The sequence below is a fragment of the Chanodichthys erythropterus genome, chromosome 8, assembly GCF_024489055.1.
Source record: "Chanodichthys erythropterus isolate Z2021 chromosome 8, ASM2448905v1, whole genome shotgun sequence".
Lineage (NCBI taxonomy): Eukaryota > Metazoa > Chordata > Actinopteri > Cypriniformes > Xenocyprididae > Chanodichthys > Chanodichthys erythropterus.
In genome coordinates, this window is record NC_090228.1 from 24,963,734 (window position 1) to 24,979,996 (window position 16,263).

The 16,263-nt window shown below is 36.5% G+C and overlaps 1 protein-coding gene across 2 annotated transcripts; it reads left to right on the plus strand.

The window, feature by feature from the left end:
• The first annotated feature begins 2,400 nt into the window (after positions 1-2,400).
• Positions 2,401-15,946, plus strand: zgc:171422 (uncharacterized protein LOC100001353 homolog). 2 transcript variants are annotated; one of them, XM_067392405.1, is made up of 9 exons: positions 2,401-2,491; positions 2,756-2,958; positions 4,140-4,232; positions 7,390-7,485; positions 9,560-9,670; positions 9,780-9,900; positions 10,210-10,486; positions 12,098-12,150; positions 12,245-15,946. In XM_067392405.1, the coding sequence occupies exons 1-9, from the start codon at positions 2,488-2,490 to the stop codon at positions 13,465-13,467; spliced, it is 2,181 nt and encodes a 726-aa protein (XP_067248506.1). In that variant the 5' UTR covers positions 2,401-2,487; the 3' UTR covers positions 13,468-15,946. The 2 variants fall into 2 exon arrangements, with proteins under 2 accessions (XP_067248506.1, XP_067248507.1); XM_067392406.1 differs by having other exon boundaries at positions 2,410-2,491; positions 2,839-2,958.
• The last annotated feature ends 317 nt before the right edge of the window (positions 15,947-16,263 follow it).

Genomic DNA, 16,263 nt, shown 5'->3' on the forward strand with positions numbered 1-16,263 from the left:
AGAAATCCAACAGTGGCCTTAGGTGTGTGTTTAGGATCATTGTCATGTTGGAAAAGTGCACGACAAGTGATGGTAGCATCTTCTCTTTCAGTATAGAGCAGTACATCTGTGAATTCATGATGCCATCAATGAAATGCAGCTCCCCGACACCAGCAGCACTCATGCAGCCCCACATAAGGACACTGACACCACCATGTTTCACTGTACGCACCATGCATTTTTCTTTGTATTCCTCAACTTTGCGACGCCATACAGTTTTGAAGCCATCAGTTCCAAAAACATTTATCTTGGTCTCATCACTCCAGAGTATAGAGTCCCAGTAGTCTTCATCTTTGTCAGCATGAGCCCTGGCAAACTCTAGGCTGGCTTTTTTGTACCTGGGCTTTAGGAGAGGCTTCTTTCATGGACGGCACCCATGCATGCCATTCCTCTGCAGTGTACACCGTATTGTGTCACGGGAAATAGTCACCCCAGTTTGGAGTGAACTTGCATGCCAATTTTTTTCAACCCTTCTCATCAGCTCCTGTCAAGGTGTTAACTTCCGTGGACAACCTGGATGTCTCTGCGAGATGGTTGCAGTTCCATCTTTTTTACATTTTTGTACCACTTTTGTTACAGCATTCTGACTGATAAGTAAAGCTTTGCTGATCTTCTTGTAGCCTTCACCTTTCTGGTGTAAAGAAATTCATTTCTTTCTCAGGTCATGTGACATTTCTCTTCCATGTAGTGCCATTGCTGACAGCATGAAATGGGAAGGGCTTTTAACACCCTTTTATAGTCAATGTAATGAATAATTTGACTCACCTGTGGTTGAATTATTCACACTGAGCACTGTATAAACATTGATCAGCGAACATAAACAGAAGCTCAATCGAACCTGCTTGACAAGCAATAACAAACCTCTTGCAGAAGCTCAGATGCGTTGTGTAACACACGAGAATGAACCTCATTGGTTTTTGCACGTCAAGCGAACATGCTCGAATTTCCATTTACCACAACTGATGTGTGCGTTGATGAATGTTTATATGTGAATAAAAGCCTAAATTTAATCTGTTCAGCATTCAGTGTCAATTGAGGGATAGAAGCTCTCAGATTTAATCAAAAATATTTGTGTTTTGAAGATGAACAAAAGTCTTAACGGGTTTGTAACGATATGAGGGTGAGTAAATGATGACAGAATTTTCATTTTTGGGTGAACTAATCCATTTATGTTTCTGCCTGTAGATTAGGAGAAGATGAACAAGGCAGTGATCAGAGAGTCCCAAAGCTGTTCAGGGAACAGAGTGTCCTTTATTGTGCTATAGCAGTGATTCAATATGTTTTTTGGATCTAGTGGGGCATGTAATGTAGTTCAAGGGTAAGTCTTGCATTGTTAAAGTCCCAAAGAGTAATAATAAAAAGGAACATGTGTGTTGTTGCTTCATGTCTATGATTTGATTAAACCAGCTTTTGCAGCGTCATGCTTGGAGGCTTGAGAGGGAATGTAAATATTTACCAGAATAAATGAGGAAAACTCACATGATCTTCTTGAATGTTGTGATATATGTACACCAACATTCTTTATGTAAAAACCTACTCGAAAATAATAAAAAACCAGTGACCTTCATAGTTATTGTTAAAATAATAATAAAAACATTTTAGGATCTCCGTCAAACAATGTATTATTGTTTCTTTTATTAGTTTACTTTCTTGTTTTTTTTTTTCTTTTTTATGACAGTGGTGGATAAAATTAGTTGTTTACAGTAACTATACACTAGTATTAAACTGTAGATGGCAGTACATTGTCGTTGTGTGCAGCACACAACTGAAAGAAAGAAGATGCGAGGAAGGTTTAAAGACACATGTGTGCTGTTTGACACTAGCCTATAACAAAGAACAGAAAGTCTTTTTCCTCCAGGGGGTGCCTGATGGCTCATGAGGCGGCGTGTCAATAGCACCTCATTCAAATCTCCAGAGTGTTTTCGTCTCACTAGAGATATTTATACACTAAACGAATAATCTTTTAAATCAGATTGATGCACAGATTGTCACCTGACAATCTGGCCCCATTAATCTGAATAAAAATGATTTTAAAATACATCCGAATCCAATAATCACAAAAGACTGTGATTGGTCCACCTTTAGCTTCGCTGAGAAAAGTAACATATATCACGTGACAGACGCTTATGCGCTGCTTCAGAAAGTAATTTGGATAATATATTTTACTTGAGTAATGTCATTTATGACCTTTAAAACATATATTAAAAAAAAAATAGATGCAAAGTGAAAGTAAAAATTTGATAATTATTATTCGCAACCATCGCACCTGACCAATCAGAGACAAAGCCAAAGCAGATAACCCCGCCCCGTTAAAAGTGCACCTTCTTGCCTTCTTTGCCGCTCTTGGTTCTATTTCATGCGCATGCGCAGTGTGTAACGGAACGAGTCAACGGACGAAGTTGGAAACCAGACTGTTTGTCAGTCCAAATATTTTTAAAGAAAGAAGCAATGGGTGTGTATAATTATCTACCTTGCAATGATTTAAATTATTTGTAGCATTAGATGTATAATGCTACAGTATTTCTCACGGCTAGACTGATGTAGAGTATCATAGCTTTGAAGTACACAGCTAGTACATCATGTTGGATGAGACTGATAGATTATTTTCTGGCATGTAACGTTATTATTTGTCGTTTTGTTACAATATTTTTTTTTAACATGTAACGTTAAATGAATATACATTTTTAATCATTTTAATAAATGTATATCTCTGTAGAGTCTGTCCCCCCTCTCTCTTCACTTCGCCTGCTGGTTTCTCCCCTTCGTCTAACATCTGCCTTCATGTGGCAAGTTGTCCAGGAACAGAATGTGGAGCAGTTTGGAAAACTGGAAGAATTTGTTTCTGTGATGACAAACCTCGTGCCAGAACTGTTAAGCAGGAGGCAGAGAGCCACTTTGATAGTAGGGCTGCGAGCTAAGGTTAGATGTGTTTATGTAACGTACAGTATTTGTTACCGTTTTCTTTGAGGTTTGCTCTCCTGACGCAGTTACAGTGGTGAAATGTGTGAGTCCAATGTTAGATAATGTGTTGGTGCTGGATCCTTCCACATGCAACACATTTCCTGACACCCAGACTTAAAGGATTAGTTCACTTTCAAATTAAAATTTCCTGATAATTTACTCACCCTCATGTCATCCAAGATGTCCATGTCCTTCTTTCTTCAGTCGAAAAGAAATTAAGGTTTTTGATGAAAACATTCCAGGATTATTCTCCTTATAGTGGACTTCAATGGACCCCAAACGGTTGAAGGTCAAAATTACAGTTTCAGTGCAGCTTCAAAGCATTCTACATGATCCCAGACGAGGAATAGGGGTCTTATCAAGAGAAACCATCACTCATTTAAAAAAAATAATAATAAAAAAAACTCTATACGTTTTAACAATGCTCATCTTGAACTAGCTCTCTTCTTCTTCTTCTTCTTCTTCTTCTTCTCTATTTGAATTCTGGCAGTGTAGACACTGCTAAGTGTATTACTGCCCTCCACAGGTCAAAGTTTGAACTAATTGTTATATACTTGCACTAGCATATTGTATATGACAATTTAGTTTAAACTTTGACCTGTGGAGGGCAGTAATTCAACCATTTGGGGTCCATTGAAGTCCATTATATGGAGAATAATTCTGGAATGTGTTCATCAAAAACCTTAATTTCTTTTCAACTGAAGAAAGAAAGACATGAATATCTTGGATGACATGGGGGTGAGTAAATTATCAGGAAATTTTAATTTGAAAGTGAACTAATCCTTAGATACAGTTAGTGTGTGTGAACAAGACATGTGTGTCATTTCAGGAGAGCACATTCTGAAGTAAGAAAGAAATTACAGTAATTACGGCTCATAAGAGCTAACAGACAACAAATGTGACCTTCGCAGCCTTTGAAATGAGACCCTAATTACTTTCAGAACAATATGCAATATTTAATAATTGTTTAATGGTTGAGCATACTGCTGCAAAAGAGTTTTTAATTTCCAAAAATATATTGCAAACAGGCCTAAAGTGCTGTTGGAGATGTAGTTAACTTTAAAACCTATTAAATGCTGTCCATTGTGAACTAATTGTTGTATGATTGTGTGTTTTGTTTGCTGTGTATAATCTTTTAGATGATTCTTGAGATGTGTCGAGGCGAGCTTCCCGCGGACATTCACACTGTCAAATCACACATTCACCAAATTCAGACTACTGATTTATTAAAGGTATGTGGAGTCTCAATGTTTTTTCATTTTCTATTACACATTTTTATTTTCCTGAATATTAAATCCTAATTTTAATTAGCAAGAGCTGACGTTTGAGGGCAATGAATTATACATGTTTAGAATGGCCAGTACTGATCTACTGATTTTAATAAAACTCAACTGAAGCACTCAAAATGCAAATGTGTATCTTCTCGATGCAACTGCATTTACGTTTACAAGATGATTCGGATTAATATCAGAATACTCTGATTATATATAGTACAGTCCAAAAGTTTGGAACCACTAAGATTTTTAATGTTTTTAAAAGAAGTTTCGTCTGCTCACCAAGGCTACATTTATTTAATTAAAAATACAGTAAAAAACAGTAATATTGTGAAATATTGTTACAATTTAAAATAACTGTTTTCTATTTGAATATATTTCACAAAGTAATTTATTCCTGTGATGGCAAAGCTGAATTTTCAGCATCATTACTCCAGTCTTCAGTGTCACATGATCCTTCAGAAATCATTCTAATATGCTGATCTGCTGCTCAAGAAACATTTAATGTGTACAATTGTACAAAATATTTGTGTACAATATTATTTGATGAATAGAAAGTTCAAAAGAACAGTGTTTATCTGAAATATAATCTTTTGTAACATTATAAATGTCTTTACTGCCACTTTTGATTGATTTAATGCATCCTTGCTGAATAAAAGTATTAATTTCTTTAATTTCTTTTAAAAAAAAATAAAAATTAATAAATGCTGTTCTTTTGAACTTTCTATTCATCAAGGAATCCTGAAAAAAAAAAAGTACACAACTGTTTTCAACATTGAAAATAATCATAAATGTTTATTGAGCAGCAGATCAGCATATTAGAATGATTTCTGAAGGATCATGTGACACTGAAGACTGGAGTAACGATGCTGAAAATTCAGCTTTGCATCACAGTAATAAATTACTTCGTCAAATATATTTAAATAGTACACAGTTATTTTAAATTGTAATAATATTTCACAATATTACTGTTTTTTAATGTATTTTTAATTAAATAAATGTAGCCTTGGTGAGCAGACGAAACTTCTTTTAAAAACATTAAAAATCTTAGTGGTTCCAAACTTTTGGACTGTACTGTATGTCTGTTATGATTACATATAGTCATTTTTCGATTGTATGCAGTAAACCGATTCCCCTGTAGTAAATGACCTCATGGTGATCCTTATGTCTTAAAATGTAAAAATAAGTTTTAATGTAAAAATTAAGGCCTTAATTAGCATTAAAATGTCTTCAATTCACTTTTCAAAGGTGTTAAAAATGCAACTGAATTGACACCACAGTAATCGTAAAATAAATCATACAATAATGCATACGTGAATTCAAACAAAAATGTTTTACTCTTGTTATATTTTTGTATCCCCAAATAAAAATGCATTATTATTTTTATAATTTATATTTTCAGTCCAGTATTAATATTACAAAACAGATTTTTTTTAAAGTCCATTATTCATTTGTAATGTTCGTCTCTGAGCAGGGTGATTTTGTTTGTTCGCATTGAAGCCAATGGAAGTGATGTGCAGGTCTTAACTTTTTGGAAAGGTCTTGAAAATGGTATTAATGCTGATACCTGCAGATACTCTGGACATGAATATTTTTCAATGTTGTTCAAAGGTTTTGTAAAATTGACTTTGTCCATACTAGAGCTGCACGATTAATCATTAAAATCTCGATTCAGACGCTCACGCAATCTTATTCCTCTATGACAGCGATTCAGCTGTGTCTATTAAACTTTGATAAGAGTGATCACAGCAAAAATTAAAATCTGTTTTTGCTGGGTCAAAGAGAGCAGTTATCACACCCGTAAGACCTTTGTTTATCTTCTGAACACAAATTAAGATATTTTTGATAAAATCTGAGTTTTTACTTTTAATTTTTTTTTATCCCCCATAGACAGCAGTTCAGCGCTTCCGTGTTTACATCTGAACGCCGGCTCAGTATTGTCCGGCTCCTACATCAGCATCACACGCATGCGTCGTGGTGCTCACGTGAACAGCGTCAGCCAATACTGGGCCGGCGTTCGGACATAAACACAGAAATGCTGCACAGCGTTCACTGCGTCAACTGTGTACGAGTCTGACAGGGTATAGAAGAAATTGTTGAATAAAGTCATTGTTTTTGTTTTGTTTTTGTGACTTTGTTTCTTCAGTAGAACACAAATGATGATTTTTAACTCCAACCGTTGCGGTCTTTCAGTCATATAATGCGTGTCAGTGGGAACTTCGCCAAATAAGAGTAAAAAAAAACAATCACAGACAAATCCAAATTAAACCCTGCGGCTCGTGACGACACATTGATGTCCTAAGATACAAAACGATCTGTTTGTGCAAAAAAACGAAGATAATTTTTTTACCTCTAATACACCACTATGTCCAACTGCCCTCCACATCCGGTTAGTGAGGTCTGATCGCGCTCTGACAACGGAAGTGATGTCTCACACTTACTGAAGCAAAGCACGAGACATCACTTCCATCATCAGAACGTGTTTTTTGACCTCACTAACCGGATGTGGAGGGCAGTTGGACATGGTGGTGTTTTAGAGGTAAAAAATGATATAAATACTGTTCGGTTTCTTGCAGAAACCGATCGTTTCGTGTCTTAAGAGATCAGTGTGTCGTCACGAGCCGCAGGGTTTAATTTGGATTTGTCTGTGCATGTTTTTTTGACTCTTATAGATTGTGTTGCCATTGACATGCATTATACGACTGACAGACGGCAACGGTTGGAGTTAAAAATCATTATTTGTGTTCTTCTGAAGAAAGTCACCTACACCTACATGGATGCCCTGGGGGTAAGCAGATAAACATCAAATTTTCATTTTTGGGTGAACTATCTCTTTAAGCTTGTAGCAGAGAATCAGCAAACATCATAGACTGTGAACTTTGCTGTGAACACTGCTGTTTCTCCTCTGAATGAGCTCAGCACCTTCTTTGCTCTCAGCAACATTAAGAACAATGCCGCTCTCATGGTGAAAGCTTTTGGGTGATGCTGCAGAGGTTGGTTCACTCTCTGCACGGCTGTAATGTCTGGAGTACGCACCTAAGCTTTTCACACATCATTTACCAGTAAATGCTGTTGTGACACAGTTGGCTTAAATTGATGTTCTGTTTGTCCACAGGTGAATGACACAGACATGGAGAGCTTACAAGACAGTGTACTTCAACTCGTTCTGAGTTTGCTAGAGGATTCCATGAAAAGAGAATATTTCTTTCAGGTCAGTGCCTTCAAGATCCATTAAAGTTGGAGACGTTCTGCAGATGAACAAACACTCTTGAGTATGAAATGTTCCAGATGAAAAAGCATGCATAGATGTATATGTGTATGTTTTTGTACGTATATTTGCTGTCAGAATAGAAATTTGCAGGATAATGCAATGCATTGGATTGAATTACATTAATCTGCATTTTATGATTACTACCACTAGAGGGGCCTATAGTTTCTATATAAGGTTTGGGGAAATTCTGTGTATTTCTATGTGTTTGTGTGAGTCTGTTCTGCATTGGGGATATTCTAGTCTCATCCTTTCATTTGAGCATGTGTGTGTTCTGGATTGTGGCAGATCTTTATATATATATTTTGACCAAAAAATTGTTTCCCCATTTCCCATTCATTCCTTATGGGGGTCAAATTGACCCACAAGGGAAGGATTTGTTACCAAATACAAATCCTATGAATCCTGTCATTTTTGTGTGTGTGAGAGTGTGTATATTCTCATTTCAAGTGTGAACGTTTTAAGCAAACTCTTAAGTAGGGCTGCAACGATTAATCGCGATTAATCGTTTGCAAAATAAAAGTCGGTGTTTACATAATATATATGTGTGTGTTCTGTGTATAATAATTATGTATATATAAATACACACACATTCATGTATATATTTAAGAAAAATGTTATATTTATATATAAAATATTTATGTTTATATGTAATATAAAAAATATATAAATATATATATTTATAATACATGCATATATTTCTAAACTTTATACCTGTATGTGTGTGTATTTATATATACATTATTATACACAGAACACACACATATATATTACGTAAACACCGACTTTTATTTTGCAAACGATTAATTGCGATTAATCGTTGCAGCCCTACTCTTAAGCCCGGAACACACCAAGCCGACGGTCGGCCGTCGGGCAGTTTTTGTTCGTCGGCCGACTAAGTTTTCTCAGTGTGGTCCACACCGTCGCCTGAAGTTGTTCCTCATCAGCTTTTGTTCGGCCGATTCGACGTGTTGAATTGGCGTCAGAACTCGTCAGTCAGTCGGGCCATCTGATCATTCTGATTGGCTGATTAGCTACTGCCACCTGCTGGTTCAGAAAGGCATTTCATCTTACACAGGCGCAGAACGGACGTGCTACTTGGCCGTCGGCTGTCGAGCGTCAGTTTGGTGTGTCAAGCCAACTTTAGATACAGATGCTGCCGACGTGAGCCAACCCTTCAGTCTGCTTTCGTCGCCACTAGTTCGTCGCCTGTTGGCTTAGTGTGTTCCAGGCTTTAGACTACTCAGATAAACACCAGATTTTTTAAAATTCTAAATATAGTCAGTTTGGGTCAAAATGACCCGAGGAAAGGAGTAGGGTTCATCTTTTTTTTGCAAAGGGTTGCAAAGGAGCAACTGTGTCTAAAATCGATAGTTTCTGATCTTGACTGAATAATTTCTTGACTGAATAACTTTTGTAACTTTAGATAAATGTATCATTTATTTACAAGAAGAACTTAATTACATTTGATTACATCTGATTTCAATTTCTGTACCTGAACTTTGTATTTATTTGTACTACAGTTAATTTATTTGTTCTTATTTTATTACTGACTATTTACTTGTCTTTAATAATGTTTGAAATTTATATTAGTTTGTCTAGTTGTTTTTGCTGTGGTATTTTTGTTAAAACTATAGGCAAAAGCTGCATGTGTAAGTATTCTATACGCTGTTCGGCTGTTGATTTTTGTTCTGTAGGCTGCTGATTTTTGTTCAGTTGCAAAAGAATATTTTGCAAAAAGACAGAAGAAATATGTTTAATATGTTAAATGTTTAAATGTTTGACTTCATTCTTTGTGTATGGGTGAATGTTCATCCTCAGCTCCATAAGATTCATTTAACCGTTCTCTTGCACCTTTCATTTCAGAGTCTTGTGAACATGTGCTAAAGACATGTCCTTGATGTACGACCTGCACCATTGGTGCTATGAACTGCAGTGGAAGTTGCTCAATCTTAATGGCTGTTTTTCAGAGAGGTTTGCATGAAGACTTCAAATGAAATTTGTCTTTGTGTTTCAGGAAGTATTTCCGGTCGAGTATGGTCCTGACTTTGATAAAGCACTGCAAGTCCTTGTTGGCTTTTTCCTCTCCAGATTGGAGCAACTTCTGCCTGTACCAAACTTCAAACAGGTCTGATGATGCACGCTTATCATATCTGAATGATTCAGGCCTGCTACTTATTATACAGATTTTTTTGTGTTTGTAATGTATTTTTAATCTTCATTTTCTTTCATTTCAGCTTTCATTGTTGCTCAGCTGTCACCCTGGGGAGCTCGATGCATGTGTGGACTCTGTTTGCAAATCACACAATTTGCTATCCTTGCTGCAAACAGATGTTTGTGGGACTTTGGAAAAAAATGGTAAAATTTAGTCTTTGAATATTAGTGTTATTCCATATGCTTTAGGTTGAACTTGATATGTTAGAGAATTAGAGCTGAGATATCTACAAACAGGTTTGAGAATTCTGATTGGCTGTTTCTTTAACAAAGCTGAATAAGCTTCCTAGATAAAAATGGAAAATCACAAATTTATTTTGAGATATACCAAAACTTATCCAGCTAACCAAGAGCACCAGATGAAGATTGAGACCCACTTATATTACTATAAAATACAGTTATTAAGTACAATTAGTCAATGGCTAATTATGTTTTCATATTTTTATTTTGAAGCTCTTCCATCAATAGTTGAGGATCGAATAGTATCATCATTGTCACTGCCGCCTGTTGGAGACTCTGTCATTATAAACCAGCACAATGATGATGGCAAGTTACTGCCTCTTGATTCTAAAAACCTGCCAAACCAACAACATAGTATGGACAAGGAGACTGGGACAGGTGATCCAAATGTCCAGGATGTGGGATCCAGCTCCAGCTGTGAATCATCAGAGTCCTCCAGAGACAGTGATGGAGAAAAGGAAACAAACTCAAACGCTGATGAATTGCAACGGTACGTTTACCTTACCAATATTACTAGGTGTGAGCAGAATGGTCAGCTAGTTATATAACAACCAACTAATCAGTTACTGAAGTTGAATGGATTATTTATTTATTTTAAATTTAGTTGCAAAAATCATTTCTATCACTCTCATCTCTTCAGATTTGTATAATTTTCTGTTTTCTGTAGAACACAAAGAAAGATATTTGTGACCCTGGACCACAAAACGGGTCACAAGGGTAAATTTTTTGAAATTGAGATTTATACATCATCTGAAAACTGAATAAAAAAGCTGTCCATTTGATGTATGGTTTGTTGGGATAAATTTGGTACAACTATTTGAAAATTTGGAATCTGAGGTGCAAAAAAATTTAAATATTGAGAAAATCACCTTTTAAAGTTGTCCAAATAAATTACTTAGCAATGCATATTACTTACAAAAATAAATTTTAGATATATTTAAGGTAGGAAATTTACAAAATATCTTCATGGAAAATGATCTTTACTTAATATCCTAATGATTTTTGGCATAAAAGAAAAATCGATAATTTTGACCCATACAATGTATTGTTGGCTATTACTAGAAAATATACCCATGCGACTTATGACTGGTTTTGTGGTTCAGGGTCACATTTGAAGATTTTTTTTAGCTGATTTTGTCCATACAATGAAAGTCATTGGGTTCCAAGGCTCAAGCTCCAAAATCAGCAATATGGCCATTTTGTTTGTTGAACACCACAAAATTGAAGTTGTCACACTCAAATGAAATAATTTTTCTTGTTGGTGTTAATGATGTAGGTAATAGTTTTCTGATATGCAATTTCTGAGATGGTTCTGAGAGTGTAACAAATTCCAAGATAATTACTGTCAGACTGTTATCAAAATGTCTGCTTTGAGTAATATTCCCTGTTATCTTACTGTCTATTTTTAGGACTGAGCACATTGCTATGAAATTTGCTCGGTAGTGTTCTTGAATTAAAGGGTTATTTCACCCCAAAATGAAACTTCTGTCTTTAATTACTTGCCCTCATGTCGTTCCACACGTGTAAGACTTTCGTTCATCTTCAGAACACAAATGAAGATATTTTTGATGAATCAGATTTCCTTCCATTGACTGCCTTTGCAACTGAAAAAGTTCATAAAGAAATCGGAATCGAGCGATCCATATGAATATCCAAAATATCCATATCCAAAATTTTAAATAATGCACAAGAACAAACTTCTTCCGGAAGCTTAAACATGCTCCGTAACCAATGAGGTTCATTCTTGTGTGAGCCTTCGGAAGAGGTTTGTTCTTGTGTGTTATTCAGGCTTGAGCTTCTGCTTATGTTTGCTGATCAATGTTTACATGCGATTTAAAAGCCTAAATTAAATCTGTTCATCATAACAAGTGATCAATTCTTCAGAAAATTTGGACTAAAACATTTGATTCATATGGATTAGTTTTCCAATCTCTTTATTAACTTTTTGAAGTGTCAAAGTTTTACTGACTTTAAGGTCTTATGGGTGTGGAACAACATGAGTGTGAGTAATTAATGACAGAATTTTCATTTTGGGGTGAACTAACCCTTTAAGATATATAAATGTTTGATTTGTAAAACATCCTGTTTATTCTTTTTGTAGGAATAACTCGGAAGAGCCAAGCGTACCGTCATCCACCAACGACGCTCATAGAGGTACAGCCCTTCCGGATATCTGTCAAGATTCTCATTACACCTTTTCATCATCTGTAGTCTAAACCATCTCTGTTTGTCCAATGTTTTCCTTTAGGTGATTTAATTTTTCAGACTGCTGTGCCTCTCCAGCGGCCCGCTCTTGACACCTTCCCAAACTCACCTTCTAAAGGCTTCCACTATGCAGGCAGAACCGTACACAAATGTCAGCAGTGCACGAAATACTTCATCTATCGCTCTGATCTTGTCAAGCACCAGGAAATTCACACCCAGGCGGGGACACACGAGTGTCATCAGTGTGGGCAAGTTTTCGACGATTTGACGCAGCTGACGGCGCACAAGAACATCAGCTGCAATACCAGAATTTTCAAGTGCATCAAATGCACAGCCCACTTTAGATCCCTCAGGACCCTATACAGACACAACCGAGTGCACAAAGAGAAAACCACACACAAATGCCCTGAATGTGGACGGATGTTCACAAGTCTGTCACGACTGGTCGGTCACCGGCGAGCTCACCGAACTCCTGCTGTTAAAAGGAACTATACCTGTAAACAATGCAACGAGACTTTCGGCTCGTACCGAGCCAGTTTAATCCACCAGAAGACTCATAAAGTTAAAGACGCGCCCCCGTCGAAACCGGAACGCCAGCCAGGAAAGTGTCGTTTTTGTGATTTGACGTTCAGCGTCGACAGCGAATTAAGAAGCCATCTGAAGACGCACGCAGAGTTCAGGCCGTATATATGCGACCAGTGCGGGAAGTGTTTTTCGGCAAACAGCAGCCTGCTCGCCCACCTCTCAAATCACACGGGCGAAAAACCTCTCTTATGTTCGCAATGCGGAAAACGGTTTTACAGCAAAATCCAATTAAAATCCCACATGAGATGTCATTCTGGCGAGCGGCCGCACGTCTGTCCGTACTGCGAGAAGCAGTTTTCACTGTCTGGGAATTTGAAAATCCACATCAGGATTCACACTGGGGAGAAGCCGTACGTTTGCCATCAGTGCGGAAAGGGTTTCGTCTCCGCCGGATGCCTGCAGGTGCATCTGCGTTCTCACACGGGAGAAAAGCCGTATCAGTGTAAAATCTGCAGCAAGAAATTCGTGGTTTCGAGTCACCTGACGGCGCACATGTGCTTTCATACCGGAGAGCGTCCACACTGCTGCTTACAGTGCGGGAAACGATTCATCCGCCGCTATGACTTGAGCAAGCACATGTACACTCATATTGGGAAGAGGCCGTTCCCATGTCCTCTGTGCCCAAAGGCTTACACGTGTCGTACACACTTGAACAGGCACATGAAGAGCCACAGTGTTTGACTTGAATCTTGTTGTCATCCTGAGTGCCTTGTGTGGAGTGAAAACATAGTTTGATCAAAAAATTCAATCCTGTCATTATTTACTCGCCCTCGTGACCAATGTCCATGTCCAAACCCGTTTACTGTTGTGGTTTTTCTGTGGAACACAAAAAGCAACGTTTCCATTTGAAAGCTCATAGTCGACCACATCTTTCAAGCTCTAAAAATGACAAATGTCATCATTATAGTCCATACAGCTTATGCGTTATATTCCAAATCCTGTTCCTATTCTGTGAGTAATTAATTAAAATTCAAGTTGTTTATTCAATGATAATATTCCCTGTTTTCTGAGCTGTTAACTGTGGCCGGATCATTTAGTTAAGATGAGAACTAGAGCAGTTTGATTTGTTAACCAAATCTGATTTATTAAAAATAATTGTCTCAGAAGAAACAAAAATGAACAGCGTACTGATTGTGAGTACTACCGCTGAATGACAGCTTAAAGGGTTAGTTCACACAAAAATGAAAATTCTGTCACTAAATACTCATCCTCATGTAATTCCACACCCCTTCGTTCATCTTCGGAACACAAATTAAGATATTTTTGATAAAATCCAATGGCTCAGTGAGGCTTCTATTGACAGCAAGATAATTAACACTTTCAGATGCCCAGAAAGCTACTAAAGACATATTTAAAACAGTTCATGTGACCTACAGTGGTTCAATCACTAGATATTGTTGAATAAAGTCGTTATTTAGTTTTTTTGCCGCACAAAAAGTATTCTCATCACTTCGTAACATTAAGATTGAACCACTGTAGTCACATGAACTGTTTTAAATATGTCTTTAGTAGCTTTCTGGGCATCTTAAAGTGTTAATTATCTTGCTGTCAATTCAGGCTGAGACATCGAATTTCATCAAAAATATCTTAATTTGTGTTCTGAAGATGAATGAAGGTCTTACGGGTGTAGAACGACATGAGGGTGAGTAATTATTGACAGAATTTTCATTTTTGGGTGAACTAACCCTTTAAGCTCAAGTCTGTTTCGCACACAAAACCAAGACTTCAGAAGACTTGCAGACAAAAGAGTGAGTAAATAAGTTGAGGTGAACTATCCCTTTAATTAAAATGTTTCCTGCCAATCTGACGCCGCCGTTGAACTGCAGTTGTTTCACTACAACAAAGTCATTTGAAGAATAGCTTTAACATTTTCTTGCATTACTAATGTGTAACATAGTTTTGTGCCATGGATATTTTCTGTAGAAATATAGGTTTGGAGCCCACTGTTAAAAGTTTTTCTCTTACATTTAGGTTTTTCTAAGATTATTTTAAGCTAGAATCATGCTCAGTATGCAGTTATTAACAAAATGTGCTGAATGTTATTGCCTCATACTAAACTAAATAAATGTGTTGATGACTTAAAGTGGGAATTAAAAATCTCATATTGTTAATGGTGGTGTCATTTTTAAACAGGTGTGTAGCCTATTGTATACATAAAAAGAAATTTAAGGTAGTAGTGATGTTCAGTCAATAAAAACATAAGTTTGGCATTTTAGGTGTATTAAAATGCAGAAAAAGAAGAAAGCAATGAGAGACAAAGAAGCTGAAGGACCAGCTGAAGCAGACAGACATCATCTGGACCCAAAGCCCTTTATGACAATTTAATAAAAACTGTGGCATATTTTTTTATTTGTTAATCTGTTGAATTGACATTCATTGTTTGTTCATTCATTCATTTTAATTAACTAATTGTAATAGTTGTTTCCCACATTTAGCACTTAACCCATGATATTTCTCATTCCAAAAAAAGAAGTATTCTATTAAAAATTGACACCTAAGATAAAATATCTGGATCCTTTCTACAAAATCTTATTAAATGTTCTCTGCATTGACTTTCAAGCATTCAACCATGTTACGCAAGTAATCAAACTAAGTTTTTTTTATAGAAAGAACTTTAAATCTTTGGGGGTGAACATGTTTATCAATAACTATAACTAAAGATTGTTTTAAAAAGTCAGATGCTGTTATTTGCTCTGGCCCTTCTCTGCATATCATAATGACTAGATATAAAGTAGCTTATCGTCAGTGAACTAGTTGTCTGACAAAGACGTCTAAAGAAAGATGCCTCCATCCCTCGAAGAAAAGTCCCACTCTCCTTTTTACTAAACCTTGCTCAAAGTCTTCACAGTGTGTTAGTAGTTGATTAACTGGGGCTCGGTTTTAATGTCTCACATTTGGTTTTAGTCACATGTTCAAGGAAGGGATAAAAGAAGATTGTAACCGTTGCTCTGGGTTTTTTTTTCTTTCTTTTTTTTCTCTTTTCTCTGTTTCGTTTCTTGGGCCTCTGCTCTTCCTAGAAAACTGGGTTAAATCCATAGGCCAGACTGAAATCCCCAGCACTCTCTCTCTCTGTCTTTCTCAGGTAACATTCAACATACATCCTGGGTACAATTAACTGTGTTTTATCAAATTACGCATCTATTCTGTATCCAAATTCATGTGTAACCATAACCAAATACTGTTATTAAATCCTTTCAACTATAAAGTATGTGCTAACTTGTTTTGATTCAGTATTATTATCAAAGTGCTACCTACTGCACTACAATATAGTCACAAAGTAGCAATGCTCTTCCACATATTTTGCTATTCTAACTGCTTATTTCTGTCCTTGGAATACATTATCTCCCAGAAGTGAGTACACCACTCACATTTTTGTAAATATTTTATTATATCTTTTCATGTGACAACACTGAAGAAATGACACTTTGCTACAATGTAAAGTAGTGAGTGTACAGCTTGTATAACAGTGTAAATTTG